We start from the raw sequence: 26,914 nt of genomic DNA, 5'->3' as shown, positions 1-26,914 counted from the left end.
GAGGTGCTGGCGTCCGAGGTGGGAGGTGCTGGGGTCCGAGGTGGGAGGTGCTGGCGTCCGAGGTGGGAGGTGCTGGGGTCCGAGGTGGGAGGTGCCGGGGTCCGAGGTGGGAGGTGCTGGGGTCCGAGGTGGGAACTGAAGGGAGTGGGAGGCTTCAGTGTGGTTTTGGTAGGAAGGGAAGTGGTTTTCATAGGAAGGGAAGGGCCAAGCACGGTCAGCAGCTGAGCTGGCTCAGAATTGCATAGTCTGAAGAATGTCAGTGGGTTTAGGATACGGGCGTGGTTTCTAATTGTCTGGTATCACCCTGGGGTGGTTTAGGGCAGGGGAAGATTGGCTTGGGTGGGAGAGCTCCATAACGGTGGTGGGTGTGAGCTCTAGATCAGGTAGTTTGCATATGAAAAGTGTGTTTGCAGGCAGGTGTACACTGTCACTAGGAATTAGCTAGTCCTGGGAGGGGCAGTCCCTCCCAGATCTGCAAGGCCCCCAAGATGTCAACGCATCTTAAAATACAGAACAACTCAAAACACACACATCATTAATACACACACACACAGAAAGACGCGTACACAGCTTCACATGCCATTTCATGACATGCAAGGAAAGCGACCGTTCTGCAGTGGATGGTCGGGGGGGATCGGATTTCTGGCCTGCAGTGTGTTTTAAACCCTTTCACAGGGAGTATAGTGTTTGCTTCTGTCTTTTTCCTGCACAAGAAACCCTGGTCTAGTGCTACCTGGTGGAAACACGGCTGGAGAGAGGAAAAGTCCATGAAGAACTAGTGGAAGAACTCGGGGGAGAACCCCCTTCCCCTGGCTCTGGCTCCTGGGTTGCCTTTGCCTCTCACACAGAGCTCTCCACACCCAAACCTGCCATCACCCCACAGCTGGCTGCCCCAGCTCCTCAGCACTTTGTCTCGTGCTCTCTTCTGTCCGCTCCCCCACTTACATGCACAGACTCAACACGTGGGGTCAGGCAGCTGCTCTCCGTTTGCAGTGTGCATGACATTTACCTGGCAGTGTGATAAACAAGACACCCAAGTCCACGCAGAGAGAGGTGGTGAGTGCCTGTAACCCCAAGATGCAGGCAGTGTCCAAAACGCACAGCCTGAAGTCGTGCTGCTCCACACAGTCAGATACCAGGTCCTGCACACCCCTAGCTGTTCCTGAAGCTTCCATGAGGAAGGGCCAAGCTCAAGATTGCGGCAGCCGGCTGCCCATGGCTGCCACTTAGCGCCTCTCTTCCTAACATCATCCTCTCCTCCTGACTCTAGCGCCTCTTCTCAGTGCTTGTCAGTTTAGAATCATTGTTATCTTGCAAATACATCACTCCAGAGGGGTTAAAGCTACTATATATAAAGCGACATGATATCGTGTCGATTGCTTTCTTGGCAGAGCTCCAGCGCTGGAGACGTCAGGCTGTTTGCTAAGCACTGATGGTGCTGCGTGAGGCTGGGGACTTGGCACTCTGTCTCCAGAGCATGCCAAGAGTGAGCGAATGAAAGCTGCCGCTGAGTGAAGTTAGGGTCACCAGGAGGCCGTTAGGACCCAAAATTGCAGACACCCTGAAGCCAACGGCAAGGGTAGAGCCCAGGAGCACAGGCAGTAGCTATGCCCTCATGTATGGGGACTTCCCCAGGGCACAGGTCCTCTGTGGGCTTGGGATGATTGAGGTGACAGAGAGCTGGACCAACTGGTTCTAAACCTCCTCCCAAAGCCGCAGTTTCCAATACTTTACTGCTCATAGGATAAATTAAACCTTCTATCCAGGTCAGAACCCTAGACACCCATCCCGCTTTCTTGCACCTTGCTCTTCTCACAGTATGACCCCAAACTCCTCTAAGCAGTCCCCTTTGAGTGACGGCATCTCCGCTGGTCACCTCCCCCGGCCCTCAGAAATTGCTGTGTGCCTTGTACCATTTGCCCGTGAGAACTCCTGAAGACCTGGGTCCGTTCATATGGTCTCCACGCTAGCGTCCCACACGCCCCGCATGCTGCTGATGACAGTGGTGGCCAGAAAGAGGCAGCAGAAGAGCTGATGCCCAGGGTCCTCCCCTTTGGTGTGACTGGCTCGTTCTGTCCCCACTGATTGCCTGAAGCCAGAAGGAAGCAGAGTTGGCCACTGCCCTTCCACAAGAGAGGAAACTGTGCCTGGCAGTGCTCTCAGCCCTTGGCATGTGTCGACTCATTAATCCACGTAATAACTTGATAAGTTCGATGCTATTATTAGCTCCATTTTACAGTCGCTGAAATTGAGGCACCACAAGCTAAGCAGTTTGCTCAAGGGCATAGGGTTTGTAACGGCAGAACTGGTCAGGGTCTCAGCCCGGGCTTTGGGATTTCTTACCTTTACCACCCGGCGGTAAGCTAGGACAGTGAGGGCCACACCGTCATTGGTGCCTGAGCCCTTCCGATGGAAGGACAGAATTTGGAGAGAAGGGACGCATGGAAAACAAGAATCCCAATGGCCATGATTTCTCCTCTTGCTAGGACTGCTAGATCTACATATATCTTGGCAACTATGGGCAAAACCCACAAGAATAAAATGCAATTAAATAGGAAGTTCAGCACCAAGATTCAGAGAATGCCTTACCTAAGGCCAGGAGGGCAGAGGCCCCATTTGACAGGAGGGCTTGAGAAGTCCGGGAGCTGCCTCAGGCTCCTGCCGGCCGCAGTGTGCTCTGGCTGCTGCAGCAGTGGTGCGGCCCTGGGGCTTTGTGGCCTCCACACCACAGTGGGACAGTGCCACGTGCTCTGCTAGCCCAGCCCTGTGCAGAGCAGCGTGGCCAGCTCCCTCCAGACGAGGAGGGCAGGGGAGGGGAGGGCCAGGATGCCTTTTCATAGGAAAATCAGCGCATTTAGGAACTGAGGATGCAATCTTGGAATATGGGCAGCTGCACTCAAATAGCTAGAGGGCTGCAGAGGTGGGAAGGAAGCGGTTATTTCTGTGTCATCAGAACTGGGACCCTCACAGAGAGGATTCCAGGGCTGCAGGTTTCAACCTTGGAGCTAACAGGTCCAAGGCAGGGGTCTGAGCAGCCCCTGCAGGGGAGGAAGAGGGTGCCCTGGCAGGGTGGGGGGCGTCCTGCTCTGAATCTGGGGCCACAGCCAGCGCTCTCCTCCCGGCATCGCCTGTCTCCCAATCCGCAGATGAGGGCAGCGACCCCCGACGCGAAGCGCCGCCCGGCTCGGACCCCAGAGAGTACTGCATGTCCGACCGCGACATCGTGGAGGTGGTGCGCACCGAGTACGTGTACACGCGGCCGCCGCCGTGGTCCGACACGCTGCCCACCATCCACGTGGTGACGCCCACCTACAGCCGCCCGGTGCAGAAGGCCGAGCTGACGCGCATGGCCAACACGCTGCTGCACGTGCCCAACCTGCACTGGCTGGTGGTGGAGGACGCGCCGCGCCGGACCCCGCTGACCGCGCGCCTGCTGCGCGACACCGGCCTCAACTACACGCACCTGCACGTGGAGACGCCCCGCAACTACAAGCTGCGAGGAGACGCCCGCGACCCACGCATCCCGCGGGGCACCATGCAGCGCAACCTGGCCCTGCGCTGGCTGCGCGAGACCTTCCCGCGCAACTCCAGCCAGCCCGGCGTGGTGTACTTCGCGGACGACGACAACACCTACAGCCTGGAGCTCTTCGAGGAGGTGCCGCGGGGCCCCGGCTGCGGGGCGTGGAGGGGCTTCCCGAGGAGGGGCTGTGGGTGGGGAGGCTCGCGCGGGGGGAGACCGGGAGGCGGTGCCGGGCTGGGAGCGGGGCAGGCAGCAGAGAGCCAGGGAAAGGACAGAACTGCGGGCTACAGCATCCCCCACAATTAGGGGGAAGGCAGGTGGCTCTGGAGCCCCTAAACCATATTCTTGGCCCTAGAGGTCTCCTCTGAATGGGTCTGTGAGTAGGTCATTCTGCGTGACTACCAGAAACCTCTTGGGTGGAACAGTTAGTTGGAGCCTGCCTGAGTATACGGGCTGTGCTAGTCTGGGGGAGAAGGGCAGTCATTTCACACTCTGAAGTGGGCAGACCGAAAGGTTTTACACAAGGGAGAAAACAGCAGCAGGGCCATGCTGAAAAGGTGAAGACCAGGCCTCTGAGAGGTCAGATCTCGCCGGCAGCCCAGGGCAGGTTCTCCTCAGGTGCCCAACCCATGGGACGGGGCCCTGGGGGCAGGGCTGTACTGGACCCCCCTGGGTGGCCTTGGCTGGCCATGGGCATAGAGGTTGCTGAAGGACGTCGCCTCCCATGGGCACGGGAGTCCGTCCACATCTGCAGCGCGGGCGCCCTGACTCTGGACCCCCCACTTGTAGATGCGCAGCACCAGGAGGGTGTCCGTGTGGCCCGTCGCTTTCGTGGGTGGCCTGCGGTACGAGGCCCCACGGGTGAACGGGGCAGGGAAGGTGGTCGGCTGGAAGACGGTGTTTGACCCCCACCGGCCATTTGCAATAGACATGGCTGGATTTGCAGTCAACCTGCGGCTCATTCTGCAGCGAAGCCAGGCCTACTTCAAGCTGCGAGGTGTGAAGGGAGGCTACCAGGAAAGCAGCCTCCTTCGAGAACTTGTCACTCTCAATGACCTGGAGCCCAAGGCAGCCAACTGCACCAAGGTGAGACCCTCCGCAGCACTGACAGCTGTGACGCACGCGTCTCCAGCACAGCCACACCCTCCCTACAGATCGGGAGAAGGAAACAGAGGCCTCAAAATAGCCTGGGCTTTCTGAAACCCCCTCCCCAGGAAGGCCGTTTATCACCTGTAAGGCAGCGACACGGTGGACAGGCAGGGAAAGGGAGAGCAATGGCCACCAGGGAGTTATAACCTCCCACCAAACAGCTGTGCTCCAGGACGTCCCTGCTGAGCTCTCATGCACACACACATGCCTATGCATGCACACATGTGCACACATATGCAGATGCACACGCATGCACACATGCACTTGCACACACATGCACATACACACATATGAACATGCAGACATATGCACACACACACACACGGGAAGTCTTGGGGCTTCTCTTTCCTGTAGCTCTAGACTTCCCATTTCCTGCAGGTGTTCTGAAGGCATCACATGTACAGACAGCAAAAATGACGGGGTAGTCTGGAGCCACAGAAAATAAATTTAAACAATTGAGAAAATCTTGATGGAACAATTGAAAACTCCTGAAGGAAAGGGAGGGGCAGGAGAGATGTTTACACGGCGTGGGAGGGAGCAGGGAGGCAGCGGAGTGAGGTCAGGGGCCTGTCCCACCGTGTTTTGCATCTCTGGGCACACAGATCCTGGTGTGGCACACACGGACAGAGAAGCCAGTGCTGGTGAATGAGGGCAAGAAGGGCTTCACTGACCCCTCGGTGGAGATCTGAGCTTCAGGACGCAGGTATGGGCGTGACGAGGGTGGGCCACACACTGGGCAGAACGGCACCAGGTTGGGCCAAATCAACTGTCTTATGCTTTTCCTCTTGGGATTTCACTGTGGAGGACACGGCAAATGTGGGCAGGAGGGGAGGCCTCACCACAGTCCCCTTCCCACTGGGCCACCTGAAAGTCCCCAGGCATTAACTTTCACCCACACAGTTGGGTCCTTCTCTGCCACCAGACTCTTCAGAGGGCGTCGCCTTGCAAACACCTTGCTGCTTGTTCTGCTGGCAGTGACGCCTGCACCCCATAAGGCACTGCCATTCAGACTCTCGCTGGCCAGGGTCTGTCCCCCCAAGTCTGCCTCTTCCCCTGTGGATTCCTTCACCACATGGCCATGGCGAGGACTCACGGACTCGCTGCTCCACAGCAACGAGCCACGGCTGTCATAGTGAGAGGTAGCGCAGAGTGACAGCGCGGACCCAGAGCCACCTCAGCTCCCAGGACCCCTGCTCTTCACTGTTTGACCTGACTTGACTTTTCTGGGCCTCAGTTTCTTCATCTGTGAAGTAGGTTGCTGAGGGCACCTAGAACAGTTCATGGCACATAAGGCTCATCAGTGTGGCTATTTTTATTCGAGTCTTTAAAGCCTTCTCTGGAAGCAGGCCACAGGATCCACCTACACTTCAGAGGCAAAAAAAATGATGTTGAGAGAAGCTAAATGAATGTTCCAAGGTGACACACTGGCACAAGTGAATTGTGCCGGGTGGTTGGCAAAGCCAGGCATTTTCAGGGGCTTTACTGTGATCTTATTCTGTCTCTTCAAAGCAGCTGGTACTCCAGACTCCCTGCTCTAGGTTATGCCAAACAGAGGTTGGGGCCTGAGACAGACATTTGTCCTCTTGCCCTGGAGCTAAGCAACAGCTTCTGTATCATGTTTGCATCCCCCTGCCTGCAGGGGACCACAGGGCGTCACTCAGTCACCTTGGCCGGTGCCACTTAGAATGCGTCTGTACAGAGCCTCACTCCTGCCTCCTGCCCTCACTGGGCCCTTACTGCCCTCACTGGAGCACCTTCCCCACCTGCCCCCACCAAAGGCCCCCACAGGACCTGGGGGCCTGGGCTTTGCAGAGGTCCTGGTGGCCCTGCCTGGCCGTTCCCTCTCCAGCCCCATCCTCAGCTGACACCTCACTCATTCCTCCTCTCCCCTCACAGGAGCCTCCTCCTCAGACCCTGTTCTTGGCCTTCCATCCTCTCCCCACGGCTGATGGTCCCTCCAAGGCCGACTCCTAAGGAATCACCATCACCCTCCTTTTATTCTGGGGGCTTCTGAGAGAGCCCAGCCTGATGCCAGGACAAAGGACAGAGAATTTAAGCACAGAAATCCCAGACCTGTTGTTCTCTCCAACCAGCGTGACCAGGGCCCGAGAGACCTGATGGCCAGGGTGGGGTGTCCAGCACCAGCCAAGCCGGTGCTCCAGCGCACCTCCCCAGAGCTCCCTGCACTGACGGGGCTGCAGGAGCAGGCGCAGAGGGCACCCACACCGGCCCTGCAATGATGCGGGGCGGGAGGGAGATGAGAAGACCCTGCAGTCACGTGGAGCATGGCCCCCCCTGGCTCCCTGTCCCTGGGCCCAGCCCTACCACACAGGACACCCAGCCAGGGAATTCTGAAGACCAGAGAGCAGCCCACGGGCATCAGGAGTGCTCTGCTCCTCTCCTCGGTCCCTGCTCTTCCCGAGGGCTGCCCCCAAATCAGACATACCTCTGTGGCTCTCCTCTGGTTCATGTTTACAGAGCATAAGGCCGTCTTTGATCCCAACAGGCACCCAGCCCTGCATGGGGGGAACTGGGCCTAATAGGCACCCCCTGTACCTCAGGCTGTGGCAGGAGGAGAGTCCCCTCGTCCGGCCCCTCTTTCTTTACCCCTTCTCCTCCAGCACTGGCAAAGGGGTGGGCTCAAGAGCCAGCACAGGTCACTGCCTGACCTGGATTAAGAACCCCACGGCCCCACTGTCCACATACTGCCTCACCACCGCCCACCGCCCACCTCGGCTGCTCGGCCCCTTGGCTGGACTGGACTGGGGAGGGAAGGCGCCTTTTCCTGCAGCTCTTCAGAGCCACAGACCTCAGGGTGCAGTGAGCCTGTCTGTGGTGGGCAGTGGGCAAAGCGGTGGGTGGCACACAAGGTGGGACCTCCTGCAGCCTGGAAAAAGGAGGGAGGCCAAGGCCAAGGGCTAACTCTCTCCTGCCCCCGGTCTGAGGAGGAGGGACTCTGGAGTAGCAGAGGGACTGGGGAAAAGAGGGCAGGGGCTGGTGGGACACTGAGCAGGAGGGAGTCCTGAGCACACTGCTTTGGAAATTATTCTAAACACAAAAAAGGGAAAGAAAATGTTACTTTTCCCTAAGTCGGGAGCATGCAAAGCTAGCCCACCTCATGTCCAGCTGTCCACTTTCCACCCTAGAGAAAGAACAGTGTGTCTCAAGCTGCTGCCCTCCCCAGGCCTCCCAGGCCCGCTGGAAAGGGCTCTGACTCCCTCTGGCCGGCCGGGCTCTCTGGTGGCGAGATCTGGCTCATTCTCCTGCAAGTTGGAAGCACAATTTTCCCCCAAGTGAAGGAAAAGGAAGGGGCCCAGCCTACTGAAGAGGTGTTTATTTTTTAACTAACAGCCTCCCACCCCATTACGACTCACCAGGACAGGTCTGAGGGCCACTCAGAACCCACTCCTGAGTGGGTGGGTGGGTGGGACTCAGTCCAGAGACCTAACATTCAGAATATAGCATTGGTTGCCTATTTTGAGATGGATTTAATCTCCCACAGTATTCATGAGACCATCTGATGGAATCAGATCCCTGAGCCACCTTGCAGGACGTTTTCCCCAACCTCTTACACCCTGAATGTCACTTTGGAAACCAAGCCCTTGGAAGCATGTGGGGTGGCATGGGAGAGAAGGGAGGAGGTGGGCACAGGTGGTGAACTTATGCGTGGGCGCTCTACTGCCTCACTCACAGAAGCCAGCCCTGAGTGCCAAGGTCAGCTTGGCTGGTCTGAGGCCACCTTCTTAGCCAAAAACCCAGGGTTCATTTTCAGGAAATTGATAATGAACAACAAAATGGGGACTTCCTTTGGCAGATGCTAGGTCAGTTGTTTTCACCTAATACCCTCTTTTAGCTGCATGTATATTTATTTATAATTATAACCCTGGTGGACTGCAGCCTTCATCCTTGTTGGGAATGAGTTTGTTATAAATCAGAAATGGGTCCATGATGACGATTGTTTTCCAAACCCAGTCTGTTCCCTGCTCCTTCGCTGGCAAACCCCACCACACAGGAGTGAGGCCAGGGGCTAGGAGTTCCAAGAACAGAGGCTGGGGTGAGGGTGGCACCCAGGCAGCTGCATCTGGTCTGTTTTAATTTAACTGTATTTAATTTGCTTTCAAAATTAAAAGTCAAATACAGTTTTTAACAGTCCTAATCCTCTTCAGCGCTGCCTTATTTTACTGTCATTTATTAATTTAGCTACCCAACAACTATTTATCAGGTGCCTGTTATGAACAGGCATTATTCTAGGAGCCGGAACACAGCAGTGAAAAAACAAGGCTCTCGTTTTCACAGAACTGACCTACTGACGAGACGAGACAGGCAATAACGAATACGTGTTATTTCAGATGCAATCTGTTGTATGGAGAATGAGGCTGAGTTGGGGAGACAGAGGGTAACAGTGGAGAGGGGTCAGTGCCCTGTAGGGTGGCCAGAAAGGCCTCCCTGATAAGGTGACATTGGAGCAAAGCAGCAACACCCTGACATGCAGCTCCCTGGGTCCAAGAAGAAAGAACTCTCAGCAGGTGGAACAAGCGTTGCTCAGCCTGCTTATAGATCAGCAGGAAGGCTCAGCCGACTGGATGGGGACGGCTGGGGCAAGCAGTGAGGGATGCGGTGGGCATGGGAGGAGGGAGTCCTCAGGCATCAGGTGAAACCAGAAGGCAATGGGGGGTCCAGTACGGAGGACTAACACAATCTATCCATCTCTCAGAAGAACTGCCCTGCACCTGCACAGAGGATAAATGGAGAGGGCAAGAACAGGTGGAGACGTGGCTCCTGCAATCATCTAGGCCAAGATGCAGTGGGCTGAGTGGGGGCATGGGGTTGGGGCAGAGAGCAGCAGTCAAATTCTGAACGAGTTAAGGAGGCAGAGCCAGGAGGATCTGCTGCTGGATTGGATGTGGGAGATGAAGAGAGGGGTCCAAAATAGCCCGAGACACAGAACAGCACTGCCGTTTCCAGATACGGGGCTGCATGCAGGAGGGGTAATGTGGGGAAACGGAGCTCTGTGTCAGGTGCCCGTTAGACACATGCAGAAGAAAAGGAGCCCCCACGCGCCTGGAGCTCAGGTGCAGGCCAGCATCGGCAGGTGCGGCTGTCGAACCTGTTTACAAACCACAGGTGTCACAGGTGAGACCCTGTGCAGTGAGTGTGGACAGAGGAAAGAAACAGCCCAAGGAGTGGGCCAGGGACCCCCAGTATTCAGAGGCTGGATATGAAGAGGGATCCTCCAAAGAGACCTAGATGAGGCCATACCATGTGGAAGATACGGACAAATCTTTAGTCAACGCTGGAGAATAAGCTCTGCCAAGAGGTGCTTTGGTAGAGAAGCCGAGCAGTCAACTGGCAAAAAAGAAGGGCAAGAATAAGAAGCTGGTGTAGGAAGACGTCACCTTAGGAAACCAGTGTGTCCTGCTCAGTTCTTCGTGGAAGTGTGATCCACTTTACAGGAGGGTTTGCAGGAAGGTTCCCTTCCGTTCGAGTTCCATCACTTTCTGACAGAACCCGGCTCATACACAGCTTTGCAGAAGCACACACCCAGGTAAAGCAGGGCAGAAGACCCTGCACCTGGCTCAGGCCACACCCAAGTAGCCCGGGTCTCAGCCACATCTTAGCTCCATGCTTGTCGTTCCAAGGCAGTTCCAGAAGAACTGGTGAGTTTGGGCAAAACCAGGGACTCTGCCTCATCTTGTCCCCAAGCCACTGTCCACATGCTTCCCTTTAACAAGCTCCATTTAATAAGCCCTTGACCTGGCTCAGCTGCTGGGCTGCACATCACGAATGTCCCCTGCACCTCCCCCTGGGCAGCCACACGGGCAGCAAGCCTGCTGGCCTCAGTGAGCTCCACGGCTCGCCATCCCCCAGCCCACCTTCACGGGGCTCCCAGAGCTCTTGCCGTGCAGGGGATGTGTGTGCTACTTGACTTTCTGTTACTGGAGATAATTTGGTTTTGGCAGTAGATGCCAGATGTAGTTTGTGAAGCAAAACTCAACCCCGCAGTTAACTCATATGTAGCGCCCTTGACTGCCTGGCAGATTCTTACCCCCGCCCACCAGCATGAGAATGAATTTGCATTTGACCTGTCCTCTCCCGGGCGCTTCCAATCCAGCGACATTTTAAGGGGAGTCGGGGTCAGGAGGGGAGTATGAGGCCAGGATCATGGCCCACCCACCCCAGGGACGGTCCCCGTCTGGACCCCCGAGCGGCAAATGGGGCCCCATGGGAACCTGACCGAGAAAACGAAGCTCTCACACAGCCTTCCCCTCTGGCACGAGTGGCACACATGACTGGAGACTATCACCAGAGGGGGTGTGATTCAACGCTACAGCTTTACTGCAACTCAGGACAGTGAGCCCCAGCCAGGTGTTGGGCTGAGCCCCAGAGCAAGGCTCAAACACGGACGTGGACACACTGCGGAGGAGGCTGCTCCGCCCCTGCTGCTCCGCGTGGGCGGTGGGGGGCGGGGGCCACTGAGCTGGGCCTTCTGTCCCTCCTCCCTGGATGTGCAGATATGGGCCATGGCTTCTGCCAGGACCCACATGTCATCCTCACTGAACACCAGAGACACTCGCTGACTCAGGAAGACGCAGGGCTGAGGATTTCGGTTTCTCCGGCCCAGCCTGTCACCCTGTGGGAAGCAGCCAGTGGGAAGGGAAAGAGGAAGTCACATGTTTCTCACGCTGAGTTCCTTCCAGAATCCCAAAGAAGGCTCAGAAGGTTGTGAAGGAAGAACAGAGTCAGCTCAGGTGAGACATCCCCTCCCCACCCTCTACACTGGTGACACACCCAGCATTTCGGGGATAAAAAGGGGCTCTGAGGGATGTGACCAAGCCTCCCAAGAACCAGCAAACAGCACGCCTGAGTCCAGCAGATGCTCGCAGGGCTGTGACTTCCAGCGCAGGGGCGTGTTTCAGCACTTTCTCTGAGGGCCAAAGGCTTGGCGATCTGACTAGCTGCTCCCACCCTGGAGACCACCCTAGAGACAGCCCAACAGCCTCGCACAAGAGCAGGGCTGCAGGAAAGGCGTCATCAACAAAGCCAGGCCCAGAGCCGTCCCACCTTTCCCTGCAGGCTCAGGCTCTTCAGCTTAGGTGGGGGCAGACTGTAGCCCCCAGTCCCTGAGGTTGCAGGGGAGGGGTGGGGCAGCAGCCACGAGGCTTCAGGTCAGGAGGCGGCGGCAGTCTCCCACGGGCACCAGCAGGAGGGGATGCCACCGCTCACTTAATGTACTGGTTCCTGCCCAGGTGGGGGGTTTCCGTGAACTGTAGTGCAGGGCCCGCCATCGTCTCCTCAAAAATGATGACCTGTGGAGAGAGGGCCCAGCTGGGAGGGCAGCTGAGGTCTGTCCTGGTGCCAGGGGAGGTGCTGAGAGGTGGCAAGGTCAGAAGGAGAGGGTTTGGGAACCAGGCTGGAAGGGACAGGGACCAACAACTCGTCCGCAGCGAGGAGGAGGGAGGAAGAACCCGCTGGCACACCCTCCACCCTGAGGGAAGGCTCCCTGGGAGGGCAGGTGGGCAGGGCGTCTTGGGGAACAAGAAGGGGCTGGAAGCTCCCACCTGGTTGATTCCGCTGCTCAACCAGGGACCTGGGAGGTACAGTGTCTTCTGGGGTCCAATGTTCCAGTAACGTCCAAGGTTCTGGCCATTGATGAATACAACCCCCTTCTCCCAGCCCTTGAAACAGAGTGGGAAGGGTGTTCATCTACCACGAGAGCCACAGCAAAAGTGGAGGGAGACATACACCATGCGTGCTTCTCTCAGGTCCAGGAGACCAAAGCGAGCTGCGGCTGGACAGCCATGAGGGTGAGCAGGTGGGATGCTCTATTTCCTGTGCCCCTAGTGCCACTGCCACGTTTCTCAGTGCCCCTAGTGCCACTGCCACGCCTCTCAGGCATGGTCCCCAAGCTCAGACTGCACGTGGGAAGCATGAGGTGGTTCTGCTGTGAGCCCACTCCCCTGGCCCAGGGAGTCTCCAGCAGCCCTCTCAGACCCTCTGGGCACAGAAGCCACCAAGGGCTCTCGCCAAGCTCATGTGGCTTTGGCTAAGAGCCCTCTAAGGCGGGAGGGACGTAGAAGAACCCGGCAGGGAAAGGGGGTTACCAACCTCCAGCTTTAGAAAGGTGTCACAAGGGGTGGAGCTGATGGACAAGCTACCCAAGAAGAAAGCAGGCAATGTGGGTGTTTCTGGGAGGGAACTCCATTTGTCCAGGCCGAACCTAAGGACAGAACACAGGGCAGGAGACGGAGGAGGACCTTCCCTAGATCTGGTCCCAGTCCTGCAGCTAATTCCCCATCCATGGCCCCCCACCCTTAACCAGGACACAGAATGGCAGCAGGGTAGGATGCTGGGAATTCCTAGTCTGCAAACGTGGCTTCCAGCGCGGGTGCCACCCCTCACCTCAGCCAGCCGATCTGGCCCCTGGGGCCATTCACACCTGGGTGTGGGCCAGGCTACGGTGCACCAGGGACCCTGGGGCCTGCCGCACAGCGCCGAACCTGTGAGTGCACGTGCTGGCACTGGGCAGGGACCCACCTCTGAAAAAAGCTCTTCTTCATATCCAGGCTGTAGATTCTGAATTTTTTCAGGGGTGAATCATTCAGATAGAGATTTCCAATCAAGCCTGTGGGAAGGAGGCAGAACATGTGGGTAGCCCAAAGGCAGGGGCCAAGTCTGCTGGGCCAGGGCCACAAGGGGAAGCCCTGGGACGCTGGGGTGAGGAGTGCTGAAGTGTACGCTCCCTGAGAAGCTGTTCGCTTGCAAGCAAGGCTCCCTAGCAATTCTATGGGGCATGGGAAGGAGGAAATCCCTAGGATTTGCCATGGGAAGGATATAGAGCTGAGGTGTTACAGTGGGAGAACAGCCTCTGGCCTCTCTCTGAAGGAAGTTCCAGATGACTGAGAGGGTTCCGGCCTCTGCAGGGCCAGTTTCAGTGGGGCCCAGGCTACACAGACCTAATAACTCAGCCAGGAGTCACCTATGCCACCGAGGATTAAAGCTGTGCATCAGGAGTATGGACTGTGGGCAGATGGCACCCTCACTCAGGCATCCAACAGGGAAGAGCTGTGTCCTTTGAGGAGCCACTCATCAGTGTCCCGGGGCTGGGCCAGCCCTGCCAGTCTCAGATCACGGAGCTGCTGGGTGGCTAGCTTGGGGATTCAGAGACTGGGGACTGTGGAGAGGCTTTGCGGGGCCTACAGACTCTGAAATGGCAGGTGCAGGTGTCTGTGGGCACACACATTTCTCAAGGGAGGTCTGTGACTTAAAACATTTAACTGTGATCCGGAGGACAGGACTCCACAGTGTGGGCCCAGGGGACCCTCAACAAGGGCTCAGGGAAGCAAAGTTAGGAACAATGGTCAGGCTGTTGCTCCCTCCAACTCCCAGGAGAACAGCGGAAGGACAGGCCCAGAGAGGGAGCTGTTTAGGGTGAAGGAGTGTGGGCCTGGATGGTCTAGATGCTGCTCTGAGGCCCATCTGCAGAGGCCCTGATCCCCGGGATCCCGGCTCCAGTGTCTGGGCCATGTCGCTTTCCTGGCAGGCCGCCAGACGGCTGTCGGATGAAATGTGGACCAAAAAGAGCCCTTCACGTTTCCTCCATTACAAACGCAGGCACCGTGAGAGAACTGGGAGGTCACCAGTGCTGCTCACCACAGTCGCATTCATTTTTTTCTGAGTTCTTTTTTTATAACTTACCTGAAACCACCCACATTTAGCTAGAGTTGCTTAAAAAAGGAAGGGCTAAATTAAAGCATAAAAGATTTAGTAGGCCAGGAAACATAAAGCAAATTGGCAGCCTGTTCCCAGAGGGGTGTGCTGTCAGAGGGGTGTGCTGTCAGAGGGGTGTGCTGCCAGAGGGGTGTGCTGCCAGAGGGGTGCGCTGCCAGAGGGGTGCGCTACCAAGAGGCGTTTTGTTTGCTATATGTCCCACATCCTCCTCGCGCCACGTCCTGCCCGCGCCACATCCGAGATAAGCTATGGGTTTCCCAAGATGGATCAAGAAGAGAAATTCAGTGTGGAGGCCCAAGAAGGCAGGGGTCTTGTGCTTTTCCTTGGATTCCTGGAAATCACATTCATTGCTCCTCACCGCCGTCCCCCAGGCAGACATCCCTGCGGAAACCGACTGCAGCCCAGGGGAGACCAGGCCAGCTCAGTGTTCACTGTGTTTATCACAAGCACGCAGACAATGCACATGTGCAGTGCTAACGGGACAGGGGCCACGCCCAGCGGAGCTTCTCTGGCCCACTCAGAACTGGCCTCATGTACGGGACACCCCAGCCTCCACCTCCCTGCAAGGGGCCTCCGTGTCCTGGTGGCTGCTGGCAAGAGAAGCAATAGCCACATGTCCAGCATGGCCGCTCTTCTTTCGACACGTTCTCGGACCCACCTTTGCGCTGGTCATCAATATTCTCCCCGTAGTTGACTCGCCCACGATTCTCCACCAAGATCCTCAGCACAGTGTAACCCTGCCAGCAACACGGGGCTAACGATGACCACTGGAAGGCCACAGCTGCCCCTCAGAATGTGCCTGTGGACCCCAGTTCTTCCCTACACTCTGGGGATGGGAGTGCACATCCCAGCTGGGCAGAAAGCCGTGCTCGCCCTCTCCACCTGCAGCTTGTGGGGAAGGAGCCACGGGTCTCCCAGGTCTTCCTCGGTGACTCCCCCCGTCCTCCTCGAAGCAGCGGGGGCTAGCCCTCACCCAGCGCCCAAAAACAATGAACCTGGATCAGAGGGACAGCGATCTTCGTTGTCTTGTAGTCCAAGAATCCTATGGATACTGTGTTCACAAACACCTGCCAAAGGGAACAGACAGGCATCCATGGCCAACAGGAGGAGGGTATGTGGGACCTCCGCTAGGCCAAGAAGGGCAGCACCGCATGCCTGTGGGCAGACAAGGGGCCAGCGGGCAGAGCAGAAACAAATGCCCCCATGAAGACAGAGCTGACTCGGAAGGGCCATATTTACAGCTGGTAATAGCTGATTCTGAGGGACAGAATGAGACGCGTATTGCAGGGCTGCTCATCAGAAGGTCACAGGAATTTGGAAGAGAAGCTCCTACCTGCCCCCGATCACGCACGCGGCCGCTGAGGACGCCGGATGAGGTGATGCTGGTCTCGTAGAGAATGTACCCAAAGGACTGTCCATTTCCCCCGTTGACTGGCAGGTTCTCCATGTTGATGGGCTTTTCAGACTTGATTGGCTACGTACAGAAGAGATGGCGGGGGGGGCAGGCTGAGCAGGAGCGGGGTCAGACTCTGCCTGGGGGCTGGCACGTGGGGTGGAAGCAGGGGTTTGGCAGGTGTTTCTACTTTGACTTCTCATTGCACTAAACCTACAGCTCTGCAGAGTGATGGGGAAGAGGGTGGGACAAAGGGGTGTGCACCGGCAGAGTGCAGTCCACAGGCAGGGGATACGCGTCACAGCCTCGGGCCACCGGAGGAGGCACCCCCCGTTCCTCTGCCCCTCACTCTCCTCTCTGAGGCTGGAGGAAGGAACGGTTCACAGGGCCACCCGCTGTTCCTCAGGGGCCTTTGTTTCTCCCCAACTCACACTCTAGCATGAGTTTGTCCTCTTCACTCTGAGCTCCAAGGCTGGAGAGCGGACCTCAAAGCCACTAGGCGCTGGCCTTCCTCTCCCCACACCCCTGCTACACCCACGATTGCCCCAGCACTCACCTCCCCCATGTACTTGAGGGCATCCCACAGAGACAGGTACAAGACTGGCGTTATGGGCTCATACGACATCTTGGGAAGTAGGTCAGGTGGGGGAGGGAGAGGGATGCCTGCAACACACAGACAACAGCGTCATCCCCAAGGGACCCAAATGTCACCGTCTGCTCGTCCTCCCCGCCCAGCTCCCATTCACAGACCCAGTGTGCTCCTGCATCCCAGCACCACGAGGAACAACAGGCCAGCTCTCAGCACCTGCCGAGGCCAGGGGAGGAAGGCCAGGGGCATTCTCCCGTCCTCCACAGGAGATAAGGAGCCTTAACACCTGGAACAGGTGAAGTCGGCAAGACAGAAACAGCCCCACATACCTCCCTGTCCCTGTCTAGAACATTCTTGCACACAGACCAACTGGAGTCCAGGTGGGACAGTAAGGAAGTAACTCTTTCGGGGTCTGAGGGCAGAAGCAAGGGCCTGAGTTGGAACTTGAGTCTGCTGTCTGCTGGGTACCTGAGATGGAGCCGAAGAAGTCTCGAAGCTTCATGTACTTGGCCGTGTAATCTCCGGCTTCTGTCAGCACAGCGTCATAGTCTGCAAGACACCGGGCCCTGTCATGGTCATTCCTGTCCCCAGCACAGCACATGTGGCAGCACAAAGAGCAGGGAGAAGCTCAGAAGGGCCGCAGGTCTTCATCTCAGCCATTGCGGAGGCAAGACACTTTTGAGCCATTCAGTCAAAATGCTGTAAACACGAAAGACCATGCAACTACAACAAGTGTCCACAAGGCCGGGCTCAGCGGCTCACACCTGTAATCCCAGCACTTTGGGAGGCCAAGGCAGGAGGATCACTTGAGGCCAGGAGTTCCAGACCAGCCTGGGCAACACAGTGAGACCACGCCTCTACAAAAAAAATTTAAAAATTAGCCAGGGGTTGGGGTGCACACCTGTAGTCCCAGCTACTCAAGAGGCTGAAGCAGGAGGATCACTTGAGCCCAGGTATTCGAGGCTGCAGTGACCTATGATCACACTACTGCACTCCAGCCTGGGTGACAGATGATACTCTCTCACAAATTCAAAAAAACACAAACTATCCATGATCACAGCATGGCCCTAAATTTCTAGCTGCAGGTGTAATTTCTACTTTCTGGAACTCTCAACCTAAAGGGAGCAGGATCACACCTCCTCAAGGGCCTGGGCAGGGAGCGGAGGCCACCTCTGCCAAAGAGGCCCCTCTGTAGAGTGGCCGGCTCACAGGCACACCACCCGCCTTGAGGCTTCCCTCCTCTGGGAGTGTAACGTGACTGTCCAGACAAAGCCCTTGCCTTCTCCAGGTCCTCCATTGCCAAAGACGCTGAAGGTGCCGGAAGTTGACCCTGAAGGCCTCTCCATAGCAAGCCCCAGCCATGCCCATGCACAGCAGACCAGGGAGAGCAGTGTTGACGAATACTTGCCATAGCTGGTGACATCTGACTTGTAGTCATGGAAGTGCATGGCTCCATTCATGAAGCCAAAGTTGGTGCCTCCATGGAACATGTAGAGGTTGATGGAGGAGCCGGCGTCCACAATGGCAGACACGGTTTTTAAAACCTCTGCCGGAGGAGGGAGAAAGGGGATGTGCAGAGTGAGTTAAAGTCTGAGATGAGCTTGGGGTCCCTTCACTACTCTCCTCTTGCCCAGTCCCACCTCAAGGCCAACGTTGTCACTCTGTCCTTCTAGCTCTCACTAAAACCCCAATCACAGAAGATTAGGGGTGGAGGACGTGTGGGCCAGAATCATGGCCCCAGAGCTCGAGCCTCCAGTTGTTTGTAAATCCTGGTCAAGTCTCTGAGCTCCATGTGGACCACCTGCAGCCCAGGGCGGCCAGGGCCTTGCAGCCAGCGCGATCCCCATGTGAGCCTGCCCGACCAGGTGTATCAAATGCACACAGATGGATGCATCCCTAGAGAGAAAACTCTGACACCTCCCCTGTTCTGCCTTTGTTAGGAAATCAACCATGACATGACAAGATCATAGCAAAGGAGAAAAACCAATGGTTTAATAAATATATATTTTATTAATATAAATCAAAGAAACGCAGACTAAACAATGATGTACTGAGTAGACCAATATTAAAAGCTATTTTAATACTCAGCGTTGCTGAATCTGTGGGAAATGGGTGCATCCACTCGGCAGCAGCGGTTGAAGCTGCCGTCTCTCCGGGGCTGAGGGGTGCGCATGCGCATGAACAGGCGCTGAGGGCCACCGGGAACGCCAGGTGCGCAGAGCGCGGGCTCCGGGACGCTCACCGAGATGGCGTGCGCTTAACCACCACCCGAAACGGCCCGAGAGACTGTGTCCACGAAGCGTGGCTTAGAACGGGGCTCTTCACATTCTTTAAAGCAGTCGTGTAAGTCTGTATTTGGTCATACAGAAAGCGGTCCGTATGTGCATTCACCGGTACAAGCAGGTGCCATGCAGCGCAGCATGGCTGCATCTGCCTCTGTGTGTGCGTATACAGCTGTCGGTACAGATACACAGAGAACTGCCTACATGGTGTACATCTAAATGTTGTCTCTGGGCTCTGGGAATTTTATTTCTTCTCTATACTTTTTCTGTATTTTCTGGATGTTTGCAATAGGCATGCATTACCCTTCTAATTACAAAAACACGAACAAGCAATGCTAAAAAGCCCTCCCATTCATCAAAGTGTCAAGGCAAATGACTCAGGAATATCCAGAGCCAACTTCTGCACACAGATAATCCCAGCAGCCTTGCACCCCTATGGCTGACCTACATTCGTTAGCCGGTGACTGAAACTCATCCTCACTTCTTAAGTAGCACACATGCTGGATGTAGTAACTGCAAGCACTCACCAGAAGAATCCAGGATATTGTGAGGGCCTCCCCACGAGTCAAACCACCCCGTCCAGTACTCCATCACCATCTTGGGCTGAGTCCCCTGGACACCACAAAAAGAGAGTTAGACAAGCAGGCTGGCCAGACACAAAAGAGGGAATCTCTTCGTGAAGGGGAGCCCCAGGATCCCTGCCCTCTCCACTCTTCCCTGGCTGCATACCCACTGCCTTAGAGGTCTTTGGAGGTGGGGCATAGGTGACGGCCAAATCCACCTGCACACCAGTTCTCCTGCCACATGTGGACCCCACACGTGCAGGTACAGAGCAGATAAAGCTCCCAAAGTCGCTACGGCAAACCCTGATGGTTTTAATGTTGTGCACATGTTAGCAAGAAGACACTGGTTCTGGATCAAGCCAAGCTTTGCCTGTCCTCTTCCAGGGAAGACAGACGTTCTACCCAGGACAACTCTGTATCTGGGAGGTTTACTGTGGATACAGACCCCCTGGGTATTGGCTCCATTAGCAGAACAATCAGACGCTACGAGTGGGCCCTCTTCAAGGTCCAACTCAGTTTAAACAGCAGCATTTTCTGAACCAGAAAATCAGGGCCTTACAGCACAGCTATTCATGGTGCAGGTTCTGTACCAACAGTTTGGATTTATACCTTGGCTGGGCCACTCAACAAACCTTAAATCTTCTTTCTGAATACTGACTTTGGCATAGGACTGCCCCAAGGAGGCCAAGATCATTCCTGGGACCATGACCACTCTGCCATGTTTGCAGAAGCCCAGCGTGCCTGGGGGAGGTGTAAAGACCAACGTGCTAGTATTTCAGGCTCTGTGCGAGACAGTCTTCCTCACTCATCCAGTGACAGCTTGTCAGGTATCTCTAGGTCAGTGATGGCCTCATGTTTAGAGCGCCACTGCATACGCAGCAACAACATCTGATCCAGGGGGACGGGACAAACTTACGGTCCATTGAGTAGAAGGTACCAGCCATACCCAGGTTAAAGCCAGAGTAGTTACGAGAATTCTTTTAGCAAGACTGGTGGCTTGGGTTTCTCTACAAGCCACCTACCTTCCAAGAAGGAGACATACCATACCACGTTTAAATCACTAAAAAGGGAGAGGCGGATTCAAAGTCCCGCAAGTCAGAAATCTCCCATGCCAGAAGCAAGGCTGTTGGCTTGGGGGTACCAGTGTCCACCCACGTGCCAGGCCACTGCACTGCACAACTGGCTACGAGCTGGAGCTCTGCAGTGGGACTGTGCTGCAGTCCCCAGGCCACTACTTACAGGGTGCCTTGTACACTCTATGGCCATCTCCTTCACTGGCTCACATGACTGTTGGGAGAATGAGATGAGAGAGTGCACGTAACGCCCTCAGCACACGGCCTGGCAGGTCGGAGGTGCTCAGGAAACACTTGCATAGTTATCCCCGTCACCGGTCTCGGGCGCGGAGGGCGAGTGAGGTGCTATCGACATCACCACGTGGCGCACACCTGGGGCCTGCGCTGTGCATTCAGACAGCCCTTGATTCAAATAGGGAGGTGTCCAGGTCCCCTTCCTTAATGAAAACAGACATCTCTGGGCTGTGCACATAAAGCCCTTCAGCAGGACCATTCTGTTAGCAGGACAGCTGGCCTGGGAAGGCTCGGGCACGGCTACCTCTCTAAGGATGACCTTGAAGGCTAGGTAAACATAAGGCATTCTGCTGTATCAGCTGCCGTGCTAGGCACTTTCCAAATATTACCTCATTTAATCCTCAAACAACCCTGTGAGTTGACACCGTAAGGCAATGTCCTCTCATCATCCTCACTTAGAAGACAGAGATGCACAGAGAGGTTAAGTAACTTGCCCAAGGTCACACAGCACAGGGCAGGAAACCCGTCATCTCAGTCAGAAGCGTGAGAGGCCCCCCACTCCACTACACACACCGGCAGGCACTCAGGAAATGTCGAGGAAGGAAGGCAGAGACCCAGCTGGATCGCGCGTGACCTGCCTCACGGGAGCCTGCCTGGGAGTGGGGCCAGCCCTCCCATCTCCTCCTGGGAGCCTCCCCACCTACTCTGGCCACCTGAACCCCAGGAGGAGCCACATCAAACACACACACGGCCCCACACGGCTGTGGTGGCTCCACGCAGATGTGCCTGAGGACACAGCCGCTGCTCTGAAAGACCATCAGCCAGAATGGAAAACGGCCCAGCATCTCCACAGGCATCCGTGCCTGTCCATCCAACACAGCTCCACTGCAGGCCCAGGACCAGCGTGACCATGCGGCACGGGGCAGTCTCCACTGCAGGCCCAGGACCAGCGTGACCATGCGGCACGGGGCAGTCTCCACTGCAGGCCCAGGACCAGCGTGACCATGCGGCACGGGGCAGTCTCCACTGCAGGCCCAGGACCAGCGAGACCATGCGGCACGGGGCAGTCTCCACTCCAGGCCCAGGACCAGCGTGACCATGCGGCACAGGGGCAGTGAGCCAGGGCACAGCCAGGGCCTCTCAGCTCTGCAGAGGGCGGCAGCATGGCCCCATCCATCCATCTGCTCCGGAGGGGCACACGCACTTGACAGAGAGGTCAGTCAGAACTACAGTGCAGCGTAAATGCCCATCGGTTTGACAGATATTGAGGGACATGTGGAAACTCCTGCCTCTCTCCAGACCTGGAGGGGACCAGGCTTCGTGCCTTGCTGATGACAGTCATCTTTCTAGGATTGCAGGGGCCTCACGGGTGAAGGTCCGATGCCTGTGTAGTACAGGACGGGGAAGTTTTTCTTCCCCCTCAATCCCTGGGAGCAAGTGTGGAGCTAATTGAGGCCACAAAAGTCGAGTCCTCCAGGAGTGCACCAAAAGGGCCCCTCTCTCAGGGCAGTGAGTGACGTCCACACTGCATCGGCCTACACAGCAGCCCTCAGAGCTGTTTGTGGGCAGCGGGTCTTGCAGGCACGCAGCGGCATGGGCCAGGGGTCAAGAGGCCAACAGCCCTGAGTCCAGCTCCCTGCACTGGGGACGCTGAGCACGCTGACAGGCATTTGGAATTCCCACAGGCCACTGAGCAGGCTGGGCGGCAGCTTCCCTGGGGCTGGACTTACCTGGACGTTGAAGAGAAAGGTGGTCAGTAGCTGCAGCTCACGTGTTGACTGCAAGTTGATGGTGGCCAACACTGTTAAAGGGAAGAGGAGAGAGAGAGACAAAGCATTGTCTCAAAGCCAGGGACCTTCTAAGTGACCCCAGACCCTTCTCAATCCACCAGCACAGTAAAGTAACCAGCCCTGACATGGTTTCCCACCTCCAGTTAGAAGTCAGCCACAGTCAGGTGCAGTGGCTCACACCTGTAATCTCAATGCTTTGGGAGGCTAAGGTGGGTGGATCGCTTAAAGCCAGGAGTTCAAGACCAGCCTGGCCAGCATGATGAAACCCCATCTCTACTAAAAAATACAAAAACAATTAGCCAGGGTTGGTGGTGCACGCCTGTAATCCCAGCTACTTGGGAGGCTGAGGTGGGAGGATCACTTGAACCCAAGAGGCAGAAGTTGCAGTGAGCCGAGATTGTGCAACTGCAGCCTAGCCTGGGTGACAGAGCGAGACTGTGTCTCGCAAAAATAAATAAAGAATAAACAGTCAGCCGGGACTCCAGGAGACCGATCTTGTTGTTTCGGATTCCGCCACAGCGGCACAGAGCTGGGCAGTCACTCACTGGGCACCTGGCCTTGATCAACTGTGACTTCTGCAAGCCAAGCGTGCACTTCAGTTCCTTGTTCTTTTGTAGGAACCAGAGCCTGATCCTTCCTTGGCACCCCAAGCACCCGGTCCAAGGTAATGATGTAAACAAAGATTCCTCTCTGATTTCTTGATAAGGGCTAATTCTGTATTCTACCCCATAACTGTTCCTTGTAAAATTTAAAAGGCTATTTTCAGTGGCTTTCTATCAGTGAAACATATGCTCAAGAAAGGTGCGCTCTGTCTGGCCGACAGCCGGAGATGCCCACGCCCACCCCCGTGGCACAGCCTTACCCTGGGGCCTCTCACCTACTGTCTGCCTAACAGTCAGCTCACAGGCACGGCTGTGGCCTGGGCTCCCGCAGGCCTAGGCACACACGAGAGAGGCTGAGCCAGCCTGGCAAGCCGGGCCACCCTGACACGCGGCCGCAGGACAAAAGCCTCTGATGCCAGTGAAGAAACGCGCGCGACAGGTGGGCTCTGGGGAGGTGCAATAACTTGCCTCCAGGTCACAGTAATTGACCTCAAGGTAGCGGCAGAGTGGGGCCGCACACCTGGGTCCCCCCGACACCACCCCATGGCCCTGCCCCGTCCCTGTCCTCCAGCAGCCCACTGGGTGGGACCCTCCACCCAGACCCCTCCCCTGAAGCCAGAAGCCCTTTGAAGACAGGAGGCCGGTCTGAAACCGAGCAGGCCGAACTCAATGTCCACAGGCTGTGCACGGCTAAGTGGACACAGGCATCTCTGTCCTGTCCTTCCTGACGCCTCTCACAAATACGAGAGGAGGGTGGACAGGCAGACGGCCACGAGGAACATCAAGAGGAGACACTGGCAAATCCTGGAATACTGAGAAGGACACAGGGACAGCAAATGGTCTAGGAGTGCGGAAGGGGTGACAGTCGGCTCCAGCTCCAGCCCAAGGCCTCATCCCACTCCCAGCCCCAGGCCCTGATCACCATGAGATGGGAGGATGCCCGTCCTCAGCCTCGATACTTGTTCTCACCTGGGCCCATCCCCTCCTCGGGGGCCATCCTGCCTGAGAACGCTGGGCCCGGCTGCTGCGGGAGCGGGTGTGTGTGGCAGGTGGGGGGAGGGCGGGAAGAGGAGGCAGGCAGTCTCCGCAGCACATTCCTGTCCACCACCGGCCTGGCCCAGAACAGCTGCCGCAAGACCCCAGGACTTCTCCAGAAACACTTCACAGTGGAAGACATTGCCCCAAACTCCAACAAGTGAGTGTCCCGTCTTGAAAAAGCCACCACGGCCCAGTCACCCCGGGGGAAGAACTCCTGTCAACAGCCTCTCCCACACCCAGAGCTCCCAGTGGCAGCCGAGAGCCTCGTTCCTAAGCTGCTGGGTAGGGGCTGAGCCAGAGCATCCCCTGGCACAGGAGATGGAGTGGAACAGACAGCAGGAAAACAGCAGGCAGTGCTAGGGAAAGGAACCCAGGCAGTGCCTGGGGAAGGAACGCGGGCAGCGCTAGGAAAGGAACGCGGGCAGTGCCAGGGAAAGGAACGTGGGCAGTGCCAGGGAAAGGAATGCGGGCAGTGCCGGGGGAAAGGAACACGGTCAGCACTGGGAAAGGAACGCGGGCAGCGCTAGGAAAGGAACGCGGGCAGTGCCAGGGAAAGGAACGTGGCAGTGCCAGGGAAAGGAATGCGGGCAGTGCCGGGGGAAAGGAACACGGTCAGCACTGGGAAAGGAACACAGGTAGCACTTTTGTAAAAAGCCAACTACCCTCGGAGGGAAATAAGAAAGGCAGTGTGCTCATTTTTAAAGTATGCTATGAGAAGAGAAATATATTCAAGAAAATTGTGACTCAGGAAATTACCGGAGGACTGGAAGATAAAAGTTCAGGAAGTCACCCAGAAAGTAGAACTGAAAGGCAAAGAGATAAAGAATAGAAAAGACGTAGACGATCAATAGGAGCTCCCAATACACAAACACCAGGATGACCGAAAGACCCGAGAACAAGACGGTGGAACACGCACAACCCGCACGCCCACCACGCAACTGTGCCAGCTCGCAGAATGCGCAGCAGCACCTGAAGGGGAGGGCGGTCTCCCCGAGGAACATGGCAGGGGCGAGGAGGGAGAGGACCCAGGAGAGGCTAGGGAACTGGAGTGTCCTGTGCTGCCGCAGCAACAGCGGGTGCCGGGAAGCCATGGAGCGACAGGAAACGTATTCCACGCGGGATGCAGCCGTGCAGCAGACCCCCCACCATGCAAGCCAGAACAACGAGAGCCAGGCCTCCAGACAGCCAGACTCGGACAGGTACAGGACCTGAGAAACACCAGCGGCAGGCGTCTGGGACATCTCTGGCAAAGCATTTGTTTAAAAGAGAAAGCAGTCCGGGGGGGGTGGGGTTGAGGGGAGGAAAGAGAATTTGAAATGAAAAGAAAAACAAACAGAATAATTACACTGAAAACTCAGCACACTGCAAAGAGAGCCGGCTGGCACCCTGAGAATTCACAGATACTGTGCAGGGCATCACCCACGTGGCAGGTGCCTGCCGTGAACCCCTGTCATACATCCGGGAGGCCCACGCTGGCGCCCACTGGAGTGCAGTGGTACCATCTCAGCTCACTGCAACCTCTGCCTCTCGGATTCAAGCAATTCTCCTGCCTCAGCCTCCTGAGTAGCTGGGATTACCTGTGCCCGCCACCACACTTGGCTAATTTTTTGTATTTTTAGTAGAGACGGGGTTTCGCCATGTAGGGCAGGCTGGTCTCGAACTCCTGACCTCAGATGATCTGCCCGCCTCAGCCTCCCAAAATGCTGGAATTACAGGCCTGAGCCACCGCACCCGGCCAACGGGCAGAATTTTAAAGCAAATGATGCAGGGCTCTATGTTCACAGTATTTAGAAATAAGAAGGAAAATATCCAAAGAAAAAGCCAAAGACTTGAAAATGGTCATTTCTGGACAATATGATGAAGAGTCGGCTACACTATATTTCTCTACCAACATTTTCAAGTATTTCACTTTTAGACCATTTAATTTTTTTTAATTAAAAAAAAAAAGAAGTTATTCCAGGCAGCAGGTGGCAACAGGGGCACGCAGGTGGGTGCCTGGAGGTGGGAGGGCCACAGGGAAAAGCAGTAGAGACTCCCGGCTGCCTTGCAAGGCCTGTAACCGGGAGGCTGCCAAGCGCTAAAAATGTGCTCCAGCGTGAAAAGGAGCCTCCCCGCACAGCCACAGCCCGCAGGAGCCTGGAGCAGGCCTGGGAAGCGGCCGTGGGGAGACACTGCCACCGCGTGGAAGCCGTGGGAATCGCCGCCGGTCCTGCCCATGCCGGAGACACAGGGACTCCGCCTGGGGACAAAAGCCTTTTCCTGCCCATCCATGGCACTCACTCCCTGGGTGCCAGCCACATGCCAGGCCTCCCTGGGTGCCAGCCACATGCCAGGCGCTGCTGCAGGGATACAGCGACATGTTCCAGCAGCTCGGTCTGTGGAGGAATGCAAAAGAAAGAAAAGAAAGCGTGGAACGTGCCGGAGCAGACAAGCGCGGTTGCAGGAGGCCGCAGGAAGGGCCCCGCTGCATCGATGGGAGGAGGCTATGCTCACCCAGGCCACGAACCACACCTGGGCCCCTGAGCACAGCTGAACCAGCCAAACCCCAAGCCCCGCCAAGAGTACTGCTGGGCGAAACAGATCAATGAAATAAACAAACTACCCCCAATGTGAGAGGGCGAAAAGAAATCAGGGAGAAGGACTGAGTGAGCCCCAAGGAGGAGGAAGTTCAGTTCCACGTGTGGTGCCACAGAAAGCCTCACTAACTTTAGAGAACAGCCTGCAGCTCTGGAGAAGAGCAAAGCCCCGGGGCTGGGGCTCCGGACGCTGGAGGAGCAGTAAAGAGGGGGCAACAGTGAGCAAAGGGAAGGAGCAGGAAGTGAGCTCAGCTGGGTCCTGGAGGCCACGTGGAGAGGCCTTTCAGGGTCATTCCCAGAACCTGCGCTTCACTCTGAGTGAGACAGACGCCCAGCGCTCAGCAGGGTACGGTAATCTTCACTCTGAGTGAGACAG

At 56.5% G+C, this 26,914-nt stretch overlaps 2 protein-coding genes across 3 annotated transcripts in view; one reads left to right on the top strand and one right to left on the bottom strand.

The window, feature by feature from the left end:
- Window positions 1-8,825, top strand: part of B3GAT1 (beta-1,3-glucuronyltransferase 1) — a 9,651-nt gene extending 826 nt beyond the window's left edge. For both annotated transcript variants that reach the window (XM_011997209.1, XM_011997210.1), the window contains exons 3-6: window positions 3,147-3,655; window positions 4,310-4,606; window positions 5,272-5,372; window positions 6,566-8,825. In XM_011997209.1, coding sequence (XP_011852599.1) covers window positions 3,147-3,655; window positions 4,310-4,606; window positions 5,272-5,358 — 893 coding nt within the window. In that variant the 3' untranslated portion in view covers window positions 5,359-5,372; window positions 6,566-8,825. The remainder of the gene's footprint in view (window positions 1-3,146; window positions 3,656-4,309; window positions 4,607-5,271; window positions 5,373-6,565) is intronic.
- Window positions 8,826-10,982: 2,157 nt separating this feature from the next.
- The window catches only part of GLB1L2 (galactosidase, beta 1-like 2), a 43,120-nt gene continuing 27,188 nt past the window's right edge, over window positions 10,983-26,914 (bottom strand). The window contains exons 8-19 of the mRNA XM_011997208.1: window positions 22,263-22,333; window positions 19,190-19,274; window positions 17,789-17,926; window positions 16,849-16,929; window positions 16,348-16,454; window positions 15,732-15,872; window positions 15,394-15,465; window positions 15,057-15,135; window positions 13,205-13,292; window positions 12,776-12,887; window positions 12,229-12,345; window positions 10,983-11,976 (exon numbers count right to left, since the gene is read on the bottom strand). Of these exons, the coding sequence (XP_011852598.1) occupies window positions 11,890-11,976; window positions 12,229-12,345; window positions 12,776-12,887; window positions 13,205-13,292; window positions 15,057-15,135; window positions 15,394-15,465; window positions 15,732-15,872; window positions 16,348-16,454; window positions 16,849-16,929; window positions 17,789-17,926; window positions 19,190-19,274; window positions 22,263-22,333 (1,178 nt within the window). The 3' untranslated portion in view covers window positions 10,983-11,889. The remainder of the gene's footprint in view (window positions 11,977-12,228; window positions 12,346-12,775; window positions 12,888-13,204; window positions 13,293-15,056; window positions 15,136-15,393; window positions 15,466-15,731; window positions 15,873-16,347; window positions 16,455-16,848; window positions 16,930-17,788; window positions 17,927-19,189; window positions 19,275-22,262; window positions 22,334-26,914) is intronic.

Source organism: Mandrillus leucophaeus, unplaced genomic scaffold (genome assembly GCF_000951045.1).
Source record: "Mandrillus leucophaeus isolate KB7577 unplaced genomic scaffold, Mleu.le_1.0 Scaffold533, whole genome shotgun sequence".
In the NCBI taxonomy this organism is placed as follows: Eukaryota; Metazoa; Chordata; class Mammalia; order Primates; family Cercopithecidae; genus Mandrillus; species Mandrillus leucophaeus.
This window is presented reverse-complemented; position numbering and strand designations above follow the sequence as displayed.